General features: G+C 52.1%; 1 protein-coding gene across 1 annotated transcript in view; it reads left to right on the forward strand.

Moving 5' to 3' along the window:
• Positions 1-21,466, forward strand: part of LRRC75A (leucine rich repeat containing 75A) — a 66,641-nt gene that overhangs the window by 33,012 nt on the left and 12,163 nt on the right. The window contains exon 3 of the mRNA XM_082776416.1: positions 10,141-10,253. Coding sequence (XP_082632542.1) covers positions 10,141-10,253 — 113 coding nt within the window. The remainder of the gene's footprint in view (positions 1-10,140; positions 10,254-21,466) is intronic.

Here is a 21,466-nt window from a genome sequence, read left to right on the forward strand (position 1 = left end):
TTATTGATGTTTTCTGACGGTAATTGACATTTGAGTTCAGCTCATTGAGCTTTTAATCAGAAGATAATTTACCCCGTAGGAAGGAAGCGTATTGATTCCCTGCCTCCTCGTGGGAGCAGTGTTTATGTACATGGAGTGCGTGGTGGGATTTGTGCACCACGGCTGGAGCAGGGAGCTCCCTGCTCGCTGGTTTTGTCCCAGTGATTCAGACACGTGGATGGAAGCTTTAATATCTGCTCCCAGCCTAATTCATAGGAGGGTGAACGCCAGGCAAGCAAGCGGTCTGCTGGCAATGCGGGTGTGCAGAAATGAATGGTTTAATAAGGAGGATTCGCTGATGATGCCAGAAATTGATGGCACGTTGAGGAATCTGCCCAGCCGCAGGTCACGGGCACATCCGACTCAGATCCCAGGTGCCAGGCAGAAAAGCCCTGCTCAGTTTTCATACAAATGGGTGAAAGATGCTCTAAAAAATGGCATGATTCCATCTCAGGGGCAAAAGCAGGGGCAGCTCCCCAGTGTTTGGGGAATGGGGAGAGATGGGGGCATTCCCAGAGTCTCAGGAGCGAGTCCTGCTGAGGGGTGCAGGGAGCTTAGGGCACTGCGTGGTGGCTGTCTGGGGTCATGCAGTGGTGTGGTCACCTTCAAATCCTGCCTTTGCCCCGTCCTGTGAACTGCACTGAAACCTGAAGAAAAATCTATTGCTTGGCTTGCACCCCAAATTTCAGCTTCTTTGCTGGATTGTAGGTTTGGGGTGGGCTAGGACCCCAAAAGGACAAAGGGCTGATGGAGCGAGAGGAGCTGAGGGGTGCGCCGTGTCCTGTTTCCCTGGGGTTCCTCACAGAGGTGACACAGCTGCTCTGTCTCTGCTGGGCAAAAAGGATCCGTGAAATGCAAAGAACCAAGGTCTTGCAGATAGGAAGGCTGCCAGCAGGATGCTTGGTGGTGGCTCTCAAATGGCAGGGACTGTGATTTCTGGCCAGAGTTCAGCGAGCGATGATCCGACACTGTGCCTTTCTCCCACCCTTTCCACCTTCAAAGAGTTTTGCAGTCATTAGGATCTGTTAAACCTCTGGATTCCTCTGCTTCTCTCCCTTTTCTTCTCTCCACCTGGCTCTCCAGGAACACCCCAGTACAGCCCCCGTGCCTGTGTTTGTATTTTTGCATCCTCTTGGAGCACTGGCAGAGACCATCCCGCTCCTCCTGGCCTCGTCGCATCCCGCTGCTGTTGCTGGGAGCGCTTTGCCAGAGCTGACCTTGTTTGCTGCTTTATGACAGTGATCTTATCATTTAAAAAAAATATAAAAAATCCCAGGTTATCTCGTGCCTACAAGGTGAATGAGCTGAAGGTGAGACTTGCTCTGAGGGCCGTGTCCTTGCCCTGAGGTGCACATTTCTGTGCCTGCCTGCAGAAGGGAGTGACCAGCACTGATGCAAAGGGGACTTTGTCTCCCCTTCCCAGGCTCCTGTGCACATCACGAGGCTCCCAGGGGTTGTGGCGAGGGTCTGAGAACCCACAGAGAACCACATAAATACTCCAGGCGCTGTCCTGGAGACGCTCCTGCTCGCCTCCGACAGAAATAGCGAGTGTGCTGAGCTCTGCTTCCCGTGGGACCCGGCGCGGTGCGGCTGAGAGGCAGGCTCCGCGGGAGACTTGTTGGGCTGGGAAAATCCTGCGTGATGTCCTACATCTGCAACATAAATAACCAAATGTTTTACTGCTGGCTTCACCCCGGAGTCCAGCGAACGGCGAGCGTTCCCCTTTAGATAGCAGCAAAAGCAGGCGCCGGGCTCCGACCTGCGGTTCCCAAGGCAATTTCTCCCGAAAAGTGCCTGCTGCTGTGGCTTGCACACCGGGGGCAGGTTGGGGCTGTCAAGACGCAGTGGCTGAGGTGTTGTGGTGCGAGGTGACACGGAGGCACTGCACCATGTCCTGCACCCATCTCCCTGCAGCGTACCTGCAGCTGGTGGAAGGAGCCAGGGGGATCGGTGATCAGAAGGGTCCTGCCCAGCACTGCAGTGATTTCTGCCATCAGGATGGATCCCACAATACACAGCTCTGTGCTCAGCACCGTCCTCGTGGCTCTGCTGCTGTCTGTGGGGTGAGAAAACCCTGTTGGGAGCACGATGGGGCTGGGCATTGCAGCACAGGGTGTAGGCCCCTGCTGATCCCCCCCCATTCCCCTCATCATTTTGACTGCTGCTCATTTATCCTCTGCTGCCGGAGCCAAGCTGGGTGCCCTCCAGTATATCTCGCACCAGATTTTTATATTCCTTTCTGCAATTTCCCTTTATCTCACATGCTCCCCTCAGGGCCATCTATCACCTCGAATTTTATTGCCTTTTTTAATTGCTTCTCCGAAGTCCAAGTGTAATATTACTCCCGAATCTTCCTGAATAACTTCCTGAGTCACTGCGATCCCATTCATCTTGTACTCCTGGCTCTTTTGATAAGCCCCATTGTACATTGCTTTTCATTTCGGTGTGTCAACACCGAATTCGACGCGTTGCACTTTGGCCTTTCGTCCAGGCAGGTGTTGAGGACTTCTTATGGTGGTATCTGGGTTGCAAAATTGGTTTCCATTTCTCTTCATTTCTACAAATTTCCGCTCTCGGTGCTCTGCTACTGCAGCAGCATCACCAGCTCCTAATTTAGGCTAGGTCAAGGCAGGGTTTCATTACTGGGGTCTTCATCACCCTGTAATTGATTGTCCTAGGTGAGTGCTCAGTCCTGCATCAGGATGGCCAGCATGGCCTGAGCGCTGCCAGCAGCAGCTCTCACCTCTCCCCTTTTTGCATTAAAACAGCTTTTAGGAGTCCATAAAGAGCTTCTGGACAGACTGAAAGGTTTAAAAAATTTTGAATGGATGTTTTTGCAGGCAGCCTCGTGGTGCTTGTATGGAGCGGTGTGGTGCATGGTGCTTTGACAGCTCTGCCAGGGTCTCACTGGCTGTTTGTAGGTCCGTGGCCCAAATCCTGCACCCCCCGGAGCTGACTTCACCACCAAGCACCCTTGTGGAGTGGGAAGTTGGGAGCTGGTTTATTTTTGTTGAATTTCAAGCCTCCTGCTGCTCTGTGGATGGCTGGAAGGGGACGTAAGCAGAGCTTGGGACAGACTCTGCGGTCAGCTCGCCGCTGGAGCCATGCTGAGAGAAGGGTCAGCAATCCCAAATCTGAATTTCCCATGCCAAAAAAAATGCATTTTTCCTGTAAGAAGGTAAAAGCCTCTTCTCAGAGAAGAGACCTTCGTTCTATTCTAGCTGATCCTTTCTTGGCCTTGGGAATTGGGGTTGGATCCAGGGGATCAGCCCAGAAACGGGGAGCCCTGATGGGAACACCCTCGTTCTTATTACACAGGGGGGTTGGAGCCTTCCTGGTCCCGCAGGAGGAGGTCGATTTGCTGGAGAAAACTCCATCAGGGCTTCAAAAGGCAAATCTGGCGCTGCTCGCCGGGGTGGCTGCCGGGCAGATGTCTGCACGCAACAATAGGCTGCGAGTTAGCCCCGTGCTTTGAAAGGGGAGGGGAAAAAAAAAAAAAAAAAGAAAACCAGAAACCCATTAGATGACCTCAGCTCCTCGTGACTACATCAAAAGGGAAGGCATCGTAAATTCGGCAGTGCTGGCTTTATTAAAGCCTGGGGCCGGGGAGCAGGGTGCGGGGAAAGCCCGCTGCGGGGCTGCAGTCATTACAGAGGTGTCAAGGAAAAGGGCACAGGTCACCCAAAACTGGCTGGTGACAAGCCCGGGGGCCAGCTCAAGGCCACTTTGAACGCCAGAATCCTGCTGTAGGAGGTCAGGCTGCTCTCCATCATCTCTGTCCCTGCTCAGCCAAACTGAGTGCCCCGTTCGGGTGCCACCTGGGCACCGAGGGGACGTCCCCGCTCCGAGGCTGCCCCGCTACCCAGCCCGCCAGCAGCCAGGATGCTTTGCTCCATGCACATAATTGCACGTACAAAGATGTACAAAGTCACAGTCTTCCAGATTTAGAAAAAAAAAAAAAAAGTCACCACCAAATGCATCATGCTTTTGGCTTCACCCCTCCAAATGCTACTGAGCCATTTAACGTGGTAAGGAGGGACCCGAGTGCTGAAACCTTTCTCTTCCCTTCTGCAAATATTTCTTTGCTGAGCATTTTGCATTTCGTGTTTGCAGGTAAACAAAGGGGGAGTGGGTTTATTTTGTTGCCATTCCCTTCCAACCCCAGTTTATCCCTTCGTCAGTGTGGTTTACTGGGGGCTCGCTCTCCTTGGCTGCGTGCTAATTTGTAATAACTGCTCTGATGCATGCCAAAACCCATTTAAGATGATCTGTCTTAGGGCTTCCTAGAGCATCTCTCACTGTTTTATGTTTTCATGCTACTGAGAAATAGCTCTGTTTACCATTGCGAGCATAGTTTTTGCTCTCAACTGTTTTTTTTTCCCCCCCTAATAACCCAAACTATTTGTAGGAAGGCAAATCCTAGCTAATCACCTAAGGCAAATAAAGCAAGCGGGGCTTGGAAGGAAATCCATCAGCTTCTCCTTGTTTTATGGGTATGAAATAGGTCGTGTTTTAAGGGTCAACATCCACCGAACCGTATGGAAAGCAAACGTCGTACTTGCAGGGAACGGCGCCCCCAGGACAAGTGCAGCCTCCCTGGCTGGTGGCTTTGTGCATTTGCGACCACAAATCCTGCAGCAGCCTCAAAGAGAGGATGCAAGTTGGAAAAGGTAAAAAACCAAACAAACAGGAGAGAGAACTTGTTTTTAATTCAGTCCTGGGTTTGGAGGGCCAATCCGGGGCTTGTCACACAGTAGGATTTGCTGCACAGCACTGGTTTTGCCCAGAGACTGATTGCGAGTGACAGAAACGTGGGGCTGGGTAACAATGCAAGCAAAAACCTGTCGCTTCCTCCGGCTTGGGCCGATGGCTAATTGTTCTAATTTGGGTCAGAGCTGTGCTGCAGCTCGAGTTCTGTATCAGGGCTCTGCAGTCATTAACGCTGACCCATTTAACACCGTGTCCGGCCCCAGCGCAGCCCCCCGGGCTCTGCTTTGCCGCGGGCGATTCAGTGCTTAGCGAGAACAAATGAGTTTGCAATAACGTCTTTATTGCAAGGCCTTAGGGTGTTTTTTGCCTCCAGGTGTGCTGCTGCTTTTGGAGCAGCCCAGAGGTGAGGTTTGGGAACGTGGAGCTTGGCTTTTGTGGCATGGGTAGGGGGGAGCAGCGTGGGCTGCAGCCCCTGAGGGTTTGTGGGGCTGCGTGCGGGGATGGATGGATGGATGGATAGATAGATGGGCTCTGTTCTATCTGATAGATAGAACAGCTCAGGGCTGTTCCTTGCCCATGCCATGGGTGAGCCCTGCATGGGGACAAAGCGGGACCCTCGCAGGAGCCAGCTCGGCTCCTGCCCCCTCCTCGTTTTCCAGTTGTGGGCGCGGGGCTGGCGGCAGCTCGCAGCTGGGGTGTGTGCCACGAATCCTTCTCCCAGCTGAAATTGGTTAAGGGATTGCAATCTCATGAATCTCCGGCTCCTCCCGGCAGCGAGCAGCCTTCTCCTCCTCCTCCAGGGGCTGGAGGCAGGCGAGGATGGAGGAGGAACGGCAGGGAGAGGGGCCCTGTGCAGGGAAAGCCTCTGCTCTCAGCTCTCCCCTCATCCCTCCTCCATCCTGTGCTCAGCATCGTGTCCTCCACGGCCGGGAACTGTGCTGGGTCTCTGCCAGCTCAGCCAGGACACTCCAGGTGGAGGAGAAGGAACCGAGACATTGCCCCAAAACTGTGGTTGCTGCCGACGGCAGCGATGCTTGCACTGCCTGGGTTTGCTCGTGAGCTCCATGAGCCTTGCTGGGAGCTGGGGCGCTGCATAAAGGTGTGAGGCATGGCTTCTCCTAAATGCCTCCCAGCTTCCCGAGATAAATGAGTAGGGGAACGGGTGCCACGCGGCTCCCTGCATGCTCTGTGCATGCGGTGCCAGGAGAAAGCCCCCAGGCCTCTTCCAGCAGCAGCAGCTGGGAAAGCTGAGGAGCTCTGTGTGCTGGGCTGCACCTCCCGGACCCACAGATGCCCTGGGGTTTTCCTCCCAGAGGCTGGAAACCAGAGCAACAAATTCACGTTCCCATTTTCCACAAATGCCCGGTGCTAGAAGGGGCCGGGTCCTCTGTGGACATGAAGCACCACGGCATTGGCATCGCTGCCAGGTTTTACTGGAGGTCTGTCCCTCTAGGTTATTTCAGGGCAGTGATCAACCCCACAGTCTTATTCTGTTTGTAGACAACGCGCTCAGTAAAAAATGGCACTTTTCATTGTTTACGAGGAAAATTGTTTTACGGAGTGTTTGCCAAAACCCAGCGCTGCAGCTTTCAGTTTTTGCAGGTTGAGATAAATCGTCCTTGCCGCTTGTGCCCTCTGCCCCCAACAAAGCCAGCCCTAGGTTGAGCCGATGGCTGCGGGGGGGCAGGAAGCCCGTTTGGCCACTGCCTTTCATTTTGAGGGAAGTGAGGTTAAAACTTCCTCCAGGCGAGCGAGCCGTGCTGGTTTTTCTGCTGCATCAGTTTCCAAACAAGCTTTTGGGCTTGGTCCCACGGGAGCGTGCGCAAGCTTCAATTATTTCCTGATAGACTTGTCCAATAAAGCAGGGAAAAGCCTTTGTTTAAACCATAGCACGGGTGTCCAGCTCTGCCTTTGGCACCGCTTCAGCTGCGTTGCTGCTTCTGCAAGCAGGTTTTGGGAAGCCCAGGGTGGCTTTTGGACGTGGGTCAGGCTTGGGGGTGCTTTTGGGGAGCCCATTTTGCTGTATCGTGGTGCTGCTGGCTTGGGAAAGCTGTTGTAGGGTTGGCCTGTGACCATTCCCCACTGAGTTCTTGGGGGAGTTGCTGCTGCTTGGGTCTTGGAGGTGCTGGAGGTTTAGGAACTTCCTCAAAAAGAGGCTTCCTACAGCCTTTTCCAGCCCCAAAATAGCGCTGCCCCACGAGTGCTGCTGGTAATCTGGGGTCCTGGAGGCTTCGGGCAGGTCCAACCAAGTGAGCAGCCCCTGAGATGTGCTGAGCATCCATCCCAGAGCTAAACTGGAGCATTTATCTCCAGCCTGCTGCAGGATGGTGTGGAGAAGCCCCTCCTGTTGTACCCTTGCGTGGTGCCACGACCAGAGGGGCGTGAGTTGCCGTGCCCAGAAGTGGTGCTGTCTAAATAGCGCTTTAAAACCCCAAAACACAAAGAGCCCTGTACCCACAGGACTTGTGAGTCGAGCTTGCTAGTGAAGGATGAGCTGGTCAAGGCTGCTGAAGCAGGGAGATGGGGCTCAGAAGATGCCTCGTCCTGCTCTAACATCTTTTCTTGGAGCCCCTCAAGGTCCTGCAGGGGTGCTGGTGGTTTGCTGGGTGCCCATGAGGGGATTTCTTTGTGCTTAATTTCTCAGAAGGTGTCCGCGATGGGAAGCTGAGATCTGAGCCTCCAGCAGGGACCTGGACACAGCACTCGAGAGGCTCAGCAGCTGCTTGGGGCAAAATCTCTTACCAGAGCCTGGAGGGCTCCCAGGGAGCCTCCTGCCATGCGTGCATCAGCACAAGCTTCTGGGGCTTTTACTTCCTCTGCTTTTTTTTTTTTTTTTTTTTTGGCCATATTCCTCTGCGGAGTCGTTTCACTTCCCCAACAATTTAGTTGTCAGGCTAATACAGGAGATAATTTTAATTGTCATTTCCAGGATTACGGCAGAGGCAATTTGCAGCGCTGAGTCGCAGCACAGTGCCCGCTTCCTCCAGGTTTTTTTATTTTTAATTTTTTTTCTCTACACATTTTGGCGTGCTGTTCCCTTCAGAACAAGCATCATCCCATGCGGTGCAGCAGGGGGAAAGCCCAGCTGAGCCTGAGCAGCATGGATCTGGGCACCATTATCTCAAAGCTGGGGCACCACAGCCCCTTTTGCTCAAGGTGGGAGTCTCGGTGATGGGGTCTGCACTGCAGCAGGGAGCAGGGCACATGCTGTGGCTGTGCAGACAACTCTGCTGAAATTGGGACCTGGAGGTGGTGATGCTGGTGTGCAAGGAGCCCTCCAAGAGGATGGAGCACAAACAGCACTGGCAGGGGGAGAGCATCGCTGAGGAGCCCTGCCTGGCACACAGCGTCCCCACCAGCTGTGCCTGATTTGTAGCCTCTCTAAAGAGTTTCCCTCTGGCTTCTCTCCCCTCTGTTCTATGCAAAATGTGTTTGCTTCCCTTTAACTGAAAGGCAGCAAACGGCTCACGGACCCAAAGATAAATGGCAGGAGCTGAAACACGGGGTAGGTGTGGAAATCCACAGCGTTTTCCTCTTGTGCTGGGGCTGCTGGTTGTGCTGGCAGAGGGGAGAGCATCGAGAGGGAGCAGCACGTGCCGCTGTCTGCCCCCAATGTTTGGAGTCCTTGATTAAAAAATGACTGTAATGTGTTTTCAGCCCTTCTAGTGGAAAACACGAAATAAATTATTCTCTGTTGTTTCTTTTTCTCTGCTAATTTGACGTGCTGAGCCTGTTGAGTTCCCCCATCTCTGAGTCTCGAGCTGTAGCTATTTGTTGCTGCAGGGCCTCCAGGAGAGATTTCAGCTTGCTTGGGGGTGAGCGTAGGCTGAAGCCGCACCAAAATTCGTGGGATTAAAACCCTTATTTAAAGTCATGGTGATAAATGAGGCGCTGAAATGAAGGGGTTAATGCCCTATGCTGCTATTTCTGCTCCAGCCATCTGCTGATGTGCCCCTTCTGCCCTGCTTTTTTTTTTCCTTCCTTAAGAAAACCTGATGCATTTGTTTCCCTGCACACCCAGAGGTGATTTGTCAAAAACCAGATTGCTCCTTGGTTAATTTAATATTTATAATGTCTTTATAAAGCCCGTCCTGCTCTGCTGACTGCGAGGTGAGGTGGGAGAATACATTGCATAAATTACGCTGCGCGAAATACGCAGCTCGTTGCTGAGGCTGGAGGGAGAGGACGGGAGGGCAGCAGTAATAGGGCATCCTGGCAGATGAGACTCAGCATCTTCATCAGCATCCCTGTCCAGCTTGTCCAGCAACAGGGCAAAATCTTGGGCAATCAGCCTGAATAAAGAGCAGCAGTGAGCTGAGCCCGGGCTGACTGCTAATTTGGGGGCTTCCTTTCCAGCTTCTGTTTCTTTTCTGAGATGTTTCATGATGCAGCAATTTCATAAAACCAGGCAGAATGCACAAATTTTCACATCTTGGCTTGTTGTATAATTATTCCTTTGCTTAATCTCTGCTTGTCATCTCTCAGAGAGCAAGCCAGACATTTTGCATCATTAAGAGTCGTATCATGCGTTGGTATGTAGAGAGCTTGAAAGGAGACGTGATTTAGCTGTTCAGGTGCTGGCATTTGTATTTTGGTTTATTTTTAGGAACTAAAAGTTATAGGACCAGATTCAGGAAGTTTAAGAACTAAAGTTTTCAAAACCAATGATTTCTCATTTTGCTATCCTTTCGCATGGAAATTTTAACTGGAATTAAGGTGACTCCACCAAAATCGCTGCTTTCCTTGATGCTTTTTTTCCTATCAAATACCCACTTTGAGCGTTTCTGATGAGTGCTCTTCCTGAGATCTCCAGGCTCACCAAACCTCTTAGCGTCTGTCCTTGTGTGAAACGGTTCTGACAGTAACGGATGGGTCGTTTGGTTTATTTAATCAATCTCTGTACAATTTGTGTGCCGAAAGCCATTAGGTGGTGTCAAACGATAACGGCGCTGCTGCTGAATGAACTGCAGTGACTGTGGCATCGTGGGCACTCACGGGACAAACCTTCCTGGTGGGTCATGCTGGGGATAGACCCCATAAATACAAACAGTGCTCACATATGTGATGGATAACACTTGGGAGTTTGGGTTGTGGTTTCCACCAGGGCAGTGGGCTGCTGCTCTCCGGCCTTGCTTGCATTTGGAGGTGGATTTGCAGAGGAGGAATCCCACCCGTGAGCAATGTCTGTGTGTGCGCTGACCCTTGGCAAAATGCCTCCATCCTTGCAGCACCCTAGCAATCAGTAGGTTTTTTTTTCCTCTTTCCTGTCCAATTTTTAGCATAGTGCCTTGCGACTTGACAGCTTCTAGCGGCTCCAGGATTGGAGCATCCTGGGGGCAGGACAGTCACGCTGCAGCCACCTTACCTGGCATCCCTCCCTTGTCTCTGCAGGAGGGGGACTCCCTCGGGGCCATGGAGAAGCTCTGCCGGCAGCTCACCTACCACCTCAGCCCCCACTCGCAGTGGAGACGCCAAGGCATCATGAAGAGGAAGCCGCAGTCCTGGTGAGTTGGCTTTTCGAGCCACCCCAATGACCCCTGTCCTATCCCCGCTCCTTTTCCCCTACACGTGGCCGTGTTACCAGGTTTCATTGTGCTCACCCAGAGGTGTTCTGCTCCGTTGCTGCTTTTCTTTCCCTATTACAGCCTTGTTCTGCAGGAGAACAGCGTGGTGGTGCCCAGGGATGGGGACCAGGCTGGGAAGGAGGAGCCAGCCATGCTCCAACAGCCCCATGCTGGGTGCTGGAGACAAAATGCTCCAAGATGTCCTAATTAGCTGGTAATTAACATCCAGGCACCTGTCACAGTGTAGGCACATGTCACCGTGCATGCCAGGGCTTGCTGCATGTTTGCACGATGGGAACTGTTTGATTAAAAAAAGAGGAATAAATGTCCCAGTGCCCTTCTCACCCAGGTCCTCAGCAAAGCATCCTGGCCACTAACATCCTGGTCCATGGTACCAAAAACCTCTGAATGAGGCTGTTGGGAATGGAAAGGGCTCCTTGTTTTTGGTAATACAATGCCTTACGTATGTAATTGTGGTGTTTTGTATTTTTAAGGAAGTGAGAAGTGCAAAAGAAGCTGCAATCTGGCAGGGCTAGGATTTGTATCCAGGTGTTTGCTGATGGTCCCGAGAGAGTGTTGGTTCCTGGTGTAGCAGATGTTATCTGTAGCCATAGGAAGAGACTAATCCCATGAAAAAACTCAGTCTGACAAAAGATTACAAAAAAAGAGGGGAGGGAAACGGACACCAGGGACTAAAGGACGAGGGGGGGCAAGCAGGATTAGGACCATGCCTCCAGGAGATCTGGCTCGTTATCCCTTGAGCCCTGTTGTTCGTAGAGACCCTCATATCTGAGTAACACAGAGATGTTGTTACCTCCTCATTGACACCATCCTGCACATGCAAGAAGCAGGCATGGTTGCTCAGTACTTCTCAACCTCTAGTTGGGTGTTTTGCTGTGATGGGATGCCACATCAGTCAATTTTCTTGTAATCTCTTGCGTCTCTGCTGCTGTGATGTTCTCCGCTACATTTCCCCCATCCCGAAGCTGCAGCCACCTCCCGTGTGTGGTTTCTGCCAATGTCTCTCCAATTCAGTCCAAAAGCCCCTTTATTGTCTCACCACTCTATCTCGTTGGGCTAAATTCCAGTTTAAACAGAGACTCCTTTCATCTCCGCCCAACAAGCAGCACAGTCAGTGCTTGAACACGCTCCGGCTTCATTATGCCTTGCTCTGAAATGTCATTCCGTGGAAAAAATGGCATCGCTCTCGGTTCACTCGAGGAATAGCCTTGTTTCTACTAATTTGTGGTGCTACCACAACAGCTGTGGGGTGCTTGAGATAACTGCAGTAGGAAAGAGGTCAGTGAGTGGAAAGGGAGCTGCAGCAGTTGAGGAACGTGGCACTGCGACCCGCTGGGATCTCTGCATTTATAAAAGTCACACCTCAGGACCTTAAATATGGATTTAGCACTCTAATATGTTACCTATTTTCTTCATTCTCTCCAAACTTAAGCCTCTTTTTATGTTTTGCTTCCTTAACATGCCTAAGGGACTGATCCAGGCCCCCCTTGATGCCCTGCTGGTGCAGAACCTCAGTGCCCATCCCAGTGCCAACGCACCCACCTCGTGTATTTTCCACGTGGTTTCGCCGCTTGGGCAGTTTTCTCTGGTTCTGACTCTGTTATGACTCAATATCTATCATTTTTCTCTTGGGATGAGCTAGGAAAGTTGCCTGGGATGGGTTGTAAATCTCTGAGATGGAGGATCTGTTTAATCATAAAAGGCTCTGACACTGGCTGGCGTCTTCTGTCCCTCTGTGAGTGTTGGTGTGCGTGGGGCGATGCAGCAGGCAGGCGTTTGTCACTGCTGGCATTGCTGCCTGTGCCCTGCCTCAGCTGGGGCATAAAAGGCCTTGAATAATAAACATTTTTTCATGTTACATGCAAATTACGGGGCGATGCACGATAAGACAGAATGTAGCATTTGTTTCCTTTGTTTTTCCCAGCCTGAGCAGGACTGAAAATGGTGGTTTCTTCTCACTCCACATCCATGGTGGCAGCAGCACCTGGGGAACCCCCCTGGCCCTGGGGGATGTGGTTTTGCAGCACATGAGGACAAAGCAACAGCATGGGGAGGATGTCTGGTAGCTCAGAGTAGACGGTCAGCCTCCTGGAGCTGGCTTAGAGCCCCTCTCCAAGCCTCATTTTGCCTTCTGGAGGCAGCTGGAAATGTGCTTTGCTCCCTTCTTTTTCAGCGCCAGTATTGCAATAATTTGGAGGTATTTTGCCCCCGAGGAGGCAGAGCTCCCAGCTCCTGTTTGTAGCACCGAGGGCTCCCCTCCTGGCTCTCCTCCAGCCAGGTGCCCCCCTCCAGCCGTGCCCCGTTTGCTTTGTTTCCCAGGGTATTAAAGGGGATGTGGGAACACACCAGTAAAAGGCCTCTCGCCAAAGAGGAATGCTTCCCATTGAGCTTCGGTCTCAAAACTGCTTGGGAATTTTTCTTTAGGGTCAGTAAATTCCTAGCTTTTCCTGCCACTGTCATTTTCTTCCTTGGGAGAGTTCAGCACCGGTTCGGGGCCAGGTGACTCTTCTCATGGAAACGGCTGGGAAAAGCATCCCAAATATTTTACCATCAGAAATATTTTACCAGAAGCTGAGCCTTTGTAGAATGAAGGCCTGCATTTTCCCTCTTTTTTCCAGACAGTGCTCAAAGGGTGAGTGTTTGCAGCAAGGAAGGAGTTCATGTGAGAGGCAATGTTAGTCTGAAACAGGCGCTCCGGGGTCCTCCTCTACACCCAGGAGTCAGCCTGAGCTCCTCCTTGCTCTTGTAAAACCTTCGGATGTGTTAGAAATCTGCTTGAAAATCCCATTTGGGCTAAGATCTACCTGCTCTGGCACAGCAGGAGTTCTTTGTTAGAGCAGCAGAGACGTGTGTTTAGATTTTGTGATGAACTTATGGAGGTTAAGCAGCTTTTAATTGTTGGTAGGAGTGATCTTTTAACATCCCACTCCTCATTTCATCAGGGGCACAAAACATTTCTGTTCTGGAGGAATGCTGGCTGCTGATTGTTCATAGTTGCTCGTAGTGTCTGCTTGCATTTCTCTGCAAAGCCTTTGTGAAACACAAATTTAAAAAAAAAAAAAAAAGGAGTTTTTACAGGGGGAAGCCTGTCGCATGAATAATGTGCCCTTCCTTTTGAAAACAGAGAGAGAACGAATGTTTGTGGATGAAAATCCTCTGCTGCTGTTGGGAGTTTGTGGGCGAGCGATAGCAGCAGTTGTGGCTCCCACAACAATGCCCCCTTCTGAGCCTCCAGTGCGAATCTGCCGCTGGTGGGAGGAACTGTGTGGTCTCCTCTTCATTAAAATCCCATCCCTGTGTGTGTGTTCACAGCAGGCTGCTGCAGAAGAGTGGGGATTTTGCGAGCTGGAGACCTTTGGGATCTGTGGGTGGCTGTCGTGTCGAGGGGACTGCCTTTCCCCGTCGGTTCTGGGGCTGCCCCAGCTCAGTGCTGTCCAGCTAACGGAGCAAATGCTGCCAAAACCAGGCTGGGACACTGCCTGGTGCCCTGAGGGCTGGCTGTATTGCAAGTCACTCCACCTTTGCAGTGGAAAGCAGGCGATTTCCAAGCATCTCTGCTCTTCCCTGCATGGCCTGAGGCTCCGTGCTGGGAAAAGTGTGCCACACTTTTCCATGAGCAGGCCCACAGGAGGCTGCCATCCTCACTGCCCTCCTCGCACAGCTCCTGGCCATCCCTGCCCATCCCCACGCTGGTGATGGTGGCAGGCAGAACAGCAGCGGATGCAGGCAGAAAGCAATCCCTTTCCCAGGGCAGACGCTAAGTGCTGCCTGTGCGTGGCAGATGCTAATAACAGCTCTGCTGGGGTGGAGTGCAGCTTGTCCCCATGTGTATCCTGTAGCATTAGAAATACTGCAGTTATTTACTGCATTATTTTTTTCCTGCTAATTGCCCTAAAAGCACAGGAGAGTCCATCTCCAACTTATCATACCGTACTTTTGCCATCGCTTGTCCCAGGAGGGTTGGAAATGAGAATTTAATCTCTGCGTATCGCGGTGGTTCAGCATTCAAACCCCCCTGGCTGAGGCAGACCAGCCCTCTTTGGGAAACACAAAGTGACCCCCAGAAGGGTCTCACGTCGTGGCTGGTGCCCTGGTGTCCCTTGTCATCGTGCCAGCTGCTGGTGGCACAGGAGGGATCCCTGCATGAGCCCTGCCGACGGGGAGCAGTGGGGTTAACCACAGGACAGAGTAATCCGGTAACAGTGGGGCGACTTCACCTGATGGGAAGACCTGGCGTGACACAGAAGAGAGCGAAGGTTTGGGGGAGGGAGAGTGGAAAACAAGGGGAGGATGAGCAAGGCACAAAAACCTCTCCCTTGGCTGCCTTGTGTTCTGCAGCCCCTGGCCACACTCGGTGCAGTCAGTGGTGCTGAGCATCAGCGTGCTCGCAGTGCATGCAGCATCCTGGTTAAGGCATCGTCGTGCTTTGCTTGGCTTTTCTTTTATGGCATTGGTCTTGGACAGGCAAAGCACTTGCTGGGCCTTATTAATGAAGGCTCTCTGCCCCGCTAATGAGAGCAGCGGCAGGATGAGGAATGGTGCTAAGCTCGGCTCCTTCAGGAGGGAGCAGTGGAGGAGCCAGGCAGCTCAACCATGAGTGCAGAGGGAGGAGGAAAGCCAGCTGGCATTTACAGGTTGTTTTTTTTAAGCCTTCCCACCTCTGTGACCTTTCTGCCCGTCTGCAGCCCCAGTGAGCATAATGGCAGTGTCTTCCTAGCAGCTGCAGACGAAGTAGGAGCTTCCCTGAGCAGGCAGATCTCATAACCTGTGGGGGATATTCACCTTCAGCTTGGTCTGGTATGTGCAGCACTCAGCTAATGTACATAAAAATATATTTTCTGTGCTTTGAAACTCTGTGGTGATGCTAAGGAGGACCTCAGGGGATGGGGCTGCCTTCCAGCAGAGCTGGGACCTGTGCTCTGAGCCTGCTTGTGTCCCCCTACAGCACCCAGTGCAGCCCATGAGCAGGCTGACTGCGATTCAGAGCATACACCGTGGGAGAAAATAAAATAAAAAGGAAAAAAGTGAGGTGCCAGAAGTCAAGATGGAGTTGGGAGGAATATTTGGATGCAGGTGATTTCACAGGCGTGCACTTTCCATCACCTTTATCCTCCTCACCTTGTGTTCTTCATGGTCACTGGGCATCTCCTCCCTCTGCCAGCCTGCGGCTCTTTGGACTTCAGTCTAAATACTCAGGAGATGTCTTCAGCATTAAGCAGCATGGTTTAGGTGCCACCTCTGGCTCAAGAAGTCCCTAAAGCGCTGCAAACTGGGAGGATTTTCCAGAGAGGAATAACTGATTAAAGCCCTATATCCTTTACTTAAGCATTAATTAACATCCAGACACAGGATCTGCACTCGGTAGACCTTGATGTGACCAGAAATATCTTTTCTTTTGCACTGATGCTTGCTGCTGTCACGGTATCAGTGTGGGGCTGGGCTGAAATGTTCCCAGGGAAAAATGTTTTCCAGCAGAGGTGGTGACCAAGACGAAGGTGTCCCCGTGCCAGGGTCCCTTGGGATGTCGGTGCACGTCAGTCTGCCTTTCCCAGGGGAGGCAGAGAGGCTTGAAAGGAAGGTGTTGTGGTGTTTGTAGTGAAGCAACAGCGGGTTCATTTAGAGTCAGAGGCACTGGAACGACCTTTGGCGAGATGCGAACGGTTCTGGAGGGTGAGCAAATAAAGGGCCTGAATCCAGGGGAGCAAATATTGGTGAGGTCTGTGATTAAGAAATCATTCTGCAGCGTGCTGCTTGTGGCAGTGAAACACACCATGCTTGCTTTTGTGGGGGAAATTGGAGTCCTCCTGGCAGCCTGCTCCCCCCCTTCCTGGAAGCACCAACATTTCCCAGCACACTCTGACCCTGCACACCCCAAAAACCACCTGGGGAGGAGAATAAGCAGGTGGTGAATCACCCATTTCATTCTTTGTTTCCTCTGGAAAATTATCTGGCCACTAGATAGGCGAGTTTGGGGTGGAAACGAGTTATTTTCGCAGGGGAGCAGAGCACTGCAGCAGCATGCAGAAGGTGGGGGCTGCTCCTGGGCACTGCCCACACTCTTCCCAGCCAGCGCTGCTCACCCTGGGGCCCGTTTTGTGCGATGGAGATGAAAGCACCAGTTTAATTTCCCAGCTGCTCGGTGAGTTTATATCATCTGGCTGAGACCAGATGATCCATCAAGCCGTTTGCTGGAGGCCAGCAGGTTGCTCGTGGGCTGGCGTGGCTCCGGAGAGCACGGTGCTGCCTTGCTTACTGCGCCAGAGCGGTTTGCTGGGACAAGACACGAGCCCTGGCTCAGCACCCGTGCGTGGGTGAGGGATGTTGTGTCCCTCTGGGTGCCAAACCGGTGTGGTGGCATCAGATGGAGGTGTCCAAAGAAAGCTTCATCCCAGCTCCTGCGCTGTGGGCATTCATAGCGCGAGCGTGTTGGTGTTTTGCAGCATCAAGACATTTGGACTGATGAGGTTTAGGGCAGATGAATCGGTGACTGAGCAGGCCAAATCCTGACTCTGCAGGTCCAAAATTGCCTTTTTGGCAGCCGATGAGGAGAGTGCTTCTGCTTGCAGAAGTCTCATAGCTGTGAGAAGGGAGCACGGTGTCCTCGCTCTGTCAGAAAGCGCCGTGGATGCCCTGGGGATCTTTTAAGACCCCGGGACCCAGGTATGCCAACAGATTGTCAGGGGCTGAGCCTGGGCATGAATTTGCATGCTTCCAGCAAAATGTGAGGAAAACAAAACGTGAGCAAGCATTGTTATGCAGTACTCAGATGGCGACAGCCGGAGACACCAGCTGCAGCGTGGTTTTGTGCTGCGTGAGGTCTGTTGAGCCTCCATCCAACCTGAGAGCATTTGGGACTAATTCAAATTGGTGTGATTTGCCTTGGAAATAGGGAATTTGCCTCGGCCACAAAGAGATCACTCCTACAGCCAGCACCCCTTTGCTTATGGACAACAAGTGCCTCTTCAGAGGAGTTTCTCCTGCCTGAAATAACTCCTGGAAGGGACACTTTGCAAGAAAGCAGCAGCCAGCGTGGATTTTGGCCAGGACCTGGCTTCGTGTGTCCCACACCAGCTGCCCAGCATTGCACAGGACTGTCAGAGTTGTGCCCTGCAGTGGGGCTCGATGCCCTTGCCATCTTCCCCATGCAGCATTTGGGAGCTCTTGCTTACGGAGCACGGGACATGCAAACACACGGTGCTTGTTCCTGCATCCACTCACTGGATTCAAATTAAATGCATGGCAAACAGGGATTTCCATTGATTCAAATTTCTGCCTTGCCTTCACTTCGCCCACACAGCCCTGCAGCAGCTCGCCCTGGCTCGCTGGGCTGCTCCCACTGGCTTTTTGGCTGTTTTTCTGCTGGTGCAGTTTGTCCCCGATGGCTGCGTAATCTCAGTGATGAGTCGGCTGCTCCCTGCAGATGCTGCCAGCCCCTGTTCACCTTGCTCAGCCAAAGAGTGCCGGCATTAGCAAAGACCAAATTTTTAAGCTTGTTGGAGCTAAACTGTAAATTATGCATGCATATTGAAATGCCATCCGGGTACATGCTGCAGGGCAAGATGTAGTGTTGGAAGGGGCTTAAGATTTTCCATTCAATCACTGTAAAATGAGCCCTTACCCCATGTGTTGCCCTCCGCAAGCCTACTGGGATGCTCCAGAATTTTAAACAATTAACCCAAACAGTGGAGTACCATTTATTCCCTTTTTTTTTTTTTTTTTTCCTGCTGATGAATACCGGTTTTGACAAATGCTCGAATCGCCTTTGTTGTTCCCTGCTTGAACAAATGAACCGACAGCCAGAAGTACTAGAAAATAGCCTAAAGGAGAAAAAAGTCTTCCCTGGCAGCAAGAGTGGAATGAGGTGATTTACAGCACCAGGGCTTTCCTCCCTGCTTGCGTGCTCTCCTGAGCTGGCTCACACTGCTCAACCTGCCGCAGCCTAAAAGCTTCAGGTAGCCACCAACACGACCTGTGCCTTAAAACCTTGGCTCCCAGCCTCTATCCTCCTCCTCCTTCCCCCCAACACACTAAGAAATAATTCAGTTTTCTCCGAGGGAACATTCCTAGGTGATAATTGGCTTGAAGGGAGCTGGAGCCATGCTCTGGCCCTTCCCTTTTTCCCCTTAGGAAGAATAAAGAGGGCAAGCAGTGGGTATGGTGGGAGCAGGACCAGCAGCCCCAGTGACATCCCTGCACGCCCTTGGTGGCACCTTGCTCCCTGAACGTAATTTTTCATCCTGTGCCTGATTAGGAAAGGCCTTTGACTGTTAAAGGTGTGACTTTGTTTTTTTTTTAATAATTAGTCCTCCGCTTCCTCTGCATCTGGGGGAGTGGAAATTAGATTTGCTTTCGGCACATTGCGGTGATTGCTTAAATCTATCCTCAAAACTCAGGAAAGCATCTAGTAGAAATTGTTATTAAAGTAGGAATCGGCTGGCGAGATAATTAATCCCCCACACACGCTTCCTCCCTGCCTTGGAAGTCCTCCAGGCACCCCGTGCCCACTTGTCTCGTCCAAACCCCGCTGCCTTATTCCTTTTTTTCAGCCGGCCACCTTGCAAGAAGCTGCCCGGTGTGGCTGGCTCCTGGGAGCCCCCGGCTACGTTTCCCAATTAGGGGAATCGAGCTTTATGGTGAAGCTTTGATAGTGCATGGGGTGGTTTTTCTCAGCCCTTTCACGTTGCGTGTCGTTAGCAGCGGTAAATGAAGTGCTCAGTGAGCTCATGCATCACACAGAGCCGAACCTCGGGGCTCCCGCTTCTGATCAGCTTTTCGGTTTTGTCGCTGCTCTCTTTGCATGAAAATAACGCTTTAAAACTGGGATGCAAATGCTGGGGTTGATGAGAGCGCTGGAAGCGGTGCTGTCCCCTGGGAGCCTGGCCCTGAGGTCCCAACTCGCCCTGTGGTGACCCAGCCACAGATGGGACTCGTCCCTTTCAAGTCGAAGGCTTCGTAATTAGACGTGGCATATTCCCTTGGCTCAACGGGCCAAAAGGTGGAGGAAAACAGAATAAAGGTGCCCTCTGGCATGGGCCCAGCTGGGATGGTCGAGCATCATGGCAGCATTCAGCCCAGTGCAGATGGAGCTTCTGCATCCCAATGAGGGGCTGGGCAGCACCTCTGTTAGCAGGGAGACCAAACTGCAGAGCTCAGATCCCGACAAGGTGCTAAGTAATCAGGTTTGGCTTTTGAGACTCTTGCCAACACGTGGCAGCTTGACACACCCCTGAAAAAATGGGACATTCAGGCCCCAAACTGATGTCTTGTTTGTCTAGCAAGGAGCCCAGGGTAGCGCTATGCTTCTCCGGGTGTTTCACCCTCCCCTTGCCCAGGGTTAGCACTTATACTGTTGTTTTTTTTTGGGGGTGGAGGAAGCTGACCTCATGTGCTCAGTCTCTCATGATGATCACGTCTCACCTTTCTGCCAGAAGATGAGGATTTTTCCTCAGTAGCATCTCAGCTAAGAGAAAAGTGTGCAACTGGAACTAGTCCCCTCCTGCCCACCCTGCTTTAATCAGCTTTTGGGTCAGCTTTTAGCCACTGGTGGCTAAAAGGTGGCTCACCATCCTCAAGGCAATGGGGCTGCAACTTGCAAAAAATATATTGATGCTTCCACACAATATGGGCAAGTCATCTTGGAAAGATATACGCTGATCTCTCCAGCATCACTCATTCTCTAACAGCTCAGAGCACAGCACCATGAAATGTCATCACTGATGGGTACAGAAAACAGAAAAAAGGGCAAAATGCTTGCATTGAGAAAGCTGAATGGGAGAGGGCGATTTGCTTGTGGTTTTAGTCATTGTTTTCTCCTAAAGCTCCCTGCAGCGCAGCATTTGATATGACCGATAACAGGGCCTGTCTCGTGTCAGAAAAGCAAGTAGGTTAAACAGCCAGCTAGGGAAAATTCAGGGAAGGTTTTTGTGGTTTTCCTGCTTGTCCAGCACAATGTGCAACACGGGAGAGACTGCGGGAGCTGGGCGAGCGCTGCTGGCGTGCAGGACGGAGCGGTGTATCAGGTTACCTCCGTTCTGCCTGGCTGAAAAGGAAGTCTTGGCAGCCCACGTCTCCTCTGATATTCGCTCCCTTTTCATCTTTTTCGGGGAGATGAAGGCTGAAATCCCCTCCAGGAGCGGGGCAATAATCTGCCAACACCAGTGAAGCGCTGCTGGAGGAGGGTGTTTGCTTTGGGCGGTGAAATACGCTCGGTGATGCCTGCTTCCTTTCGTTTGGCGTTGTATCCCCAGAAATGGCAGTGGCTGCTCTCTGCCCACCCTGGGCTCACGGAAAGGGCCTGTTAAAGGGAAATATGAGAGCAAATATTAGGTGAAGAGCACTCGCTGTGGCTTTCTCTATCTGCCTCTCTGCTTGGCAGCTGGTCACTCTGGCGGTGGAGCCCTTCTTGCTGTGTAGATCCTCCTAACAGGGGTGCCCTCAGCTCCCTGGCCTGTCCCCAGGGAAGCCGTCAGCCCTACTACCAGAGGGGCCCAAGGAAGCCGTCAGCCCAAGGCAACCCCAGAAAGAAGCAGGGCCCCGGGGAGCCGGGCTGGCGGCCGCCTCTGGCGCTCTGGCTCTCATCAGCGCGGAGCAGAGGCAACGGGGGACCCCTGCCTGCCTAAACTCTTCCAAATGTGATCTGTGCTCCGATAAAATAAACAGTTTAGGGAAAGCGAAGCCCCAGGCACACACTTTGGCAGCTGATCACTCCCTAATTGCAGGAAGAGCAGTTGGGAGAGGGCTTTTTTTTTTTTCTTTTTTGATTCCTCAGGCTGGTTTCTGATGAGAAACTGGTCTGGAGGAGCAGAGTTGAAGCTTTTCTCCCTCCCCAACCCCAGACAACGATCCCATTTTCCTTCCCCTCGCACTGACGGAATGTAACCCATGTCAAGGAACAGGAAGCACAACCAGGCTCTGCAACGGGTGAACCTCAGGGAAACCCTTTATGGTTTCATACATGCAGTTCTCTGCAAGCTTTTCCTGAGCTTTTTGTGGTGTTCGACCCCCCCCAAGGGGCAGGGGTGAGGCCTACAAGAGGCAGAAGTGGGCGCAGGCACTGCTGTAACCCAGAGACCCACGGCATGGAGCCGATGCCCCTCAGGCCACCCGGTATGACCGTGGTTGTTCCTTTCCCA

The sequence above is a fragment of the Aythya marila genome (assembly GCF_965140915.1).
Source record: "Aythya marila genome assembly, chromosome: 20".
Lineage (NCBI taxonomy): Eukaryota > Metazoa > Chordata > Aves > Anseriformes > Anatidae > Aythya > Aythya marila.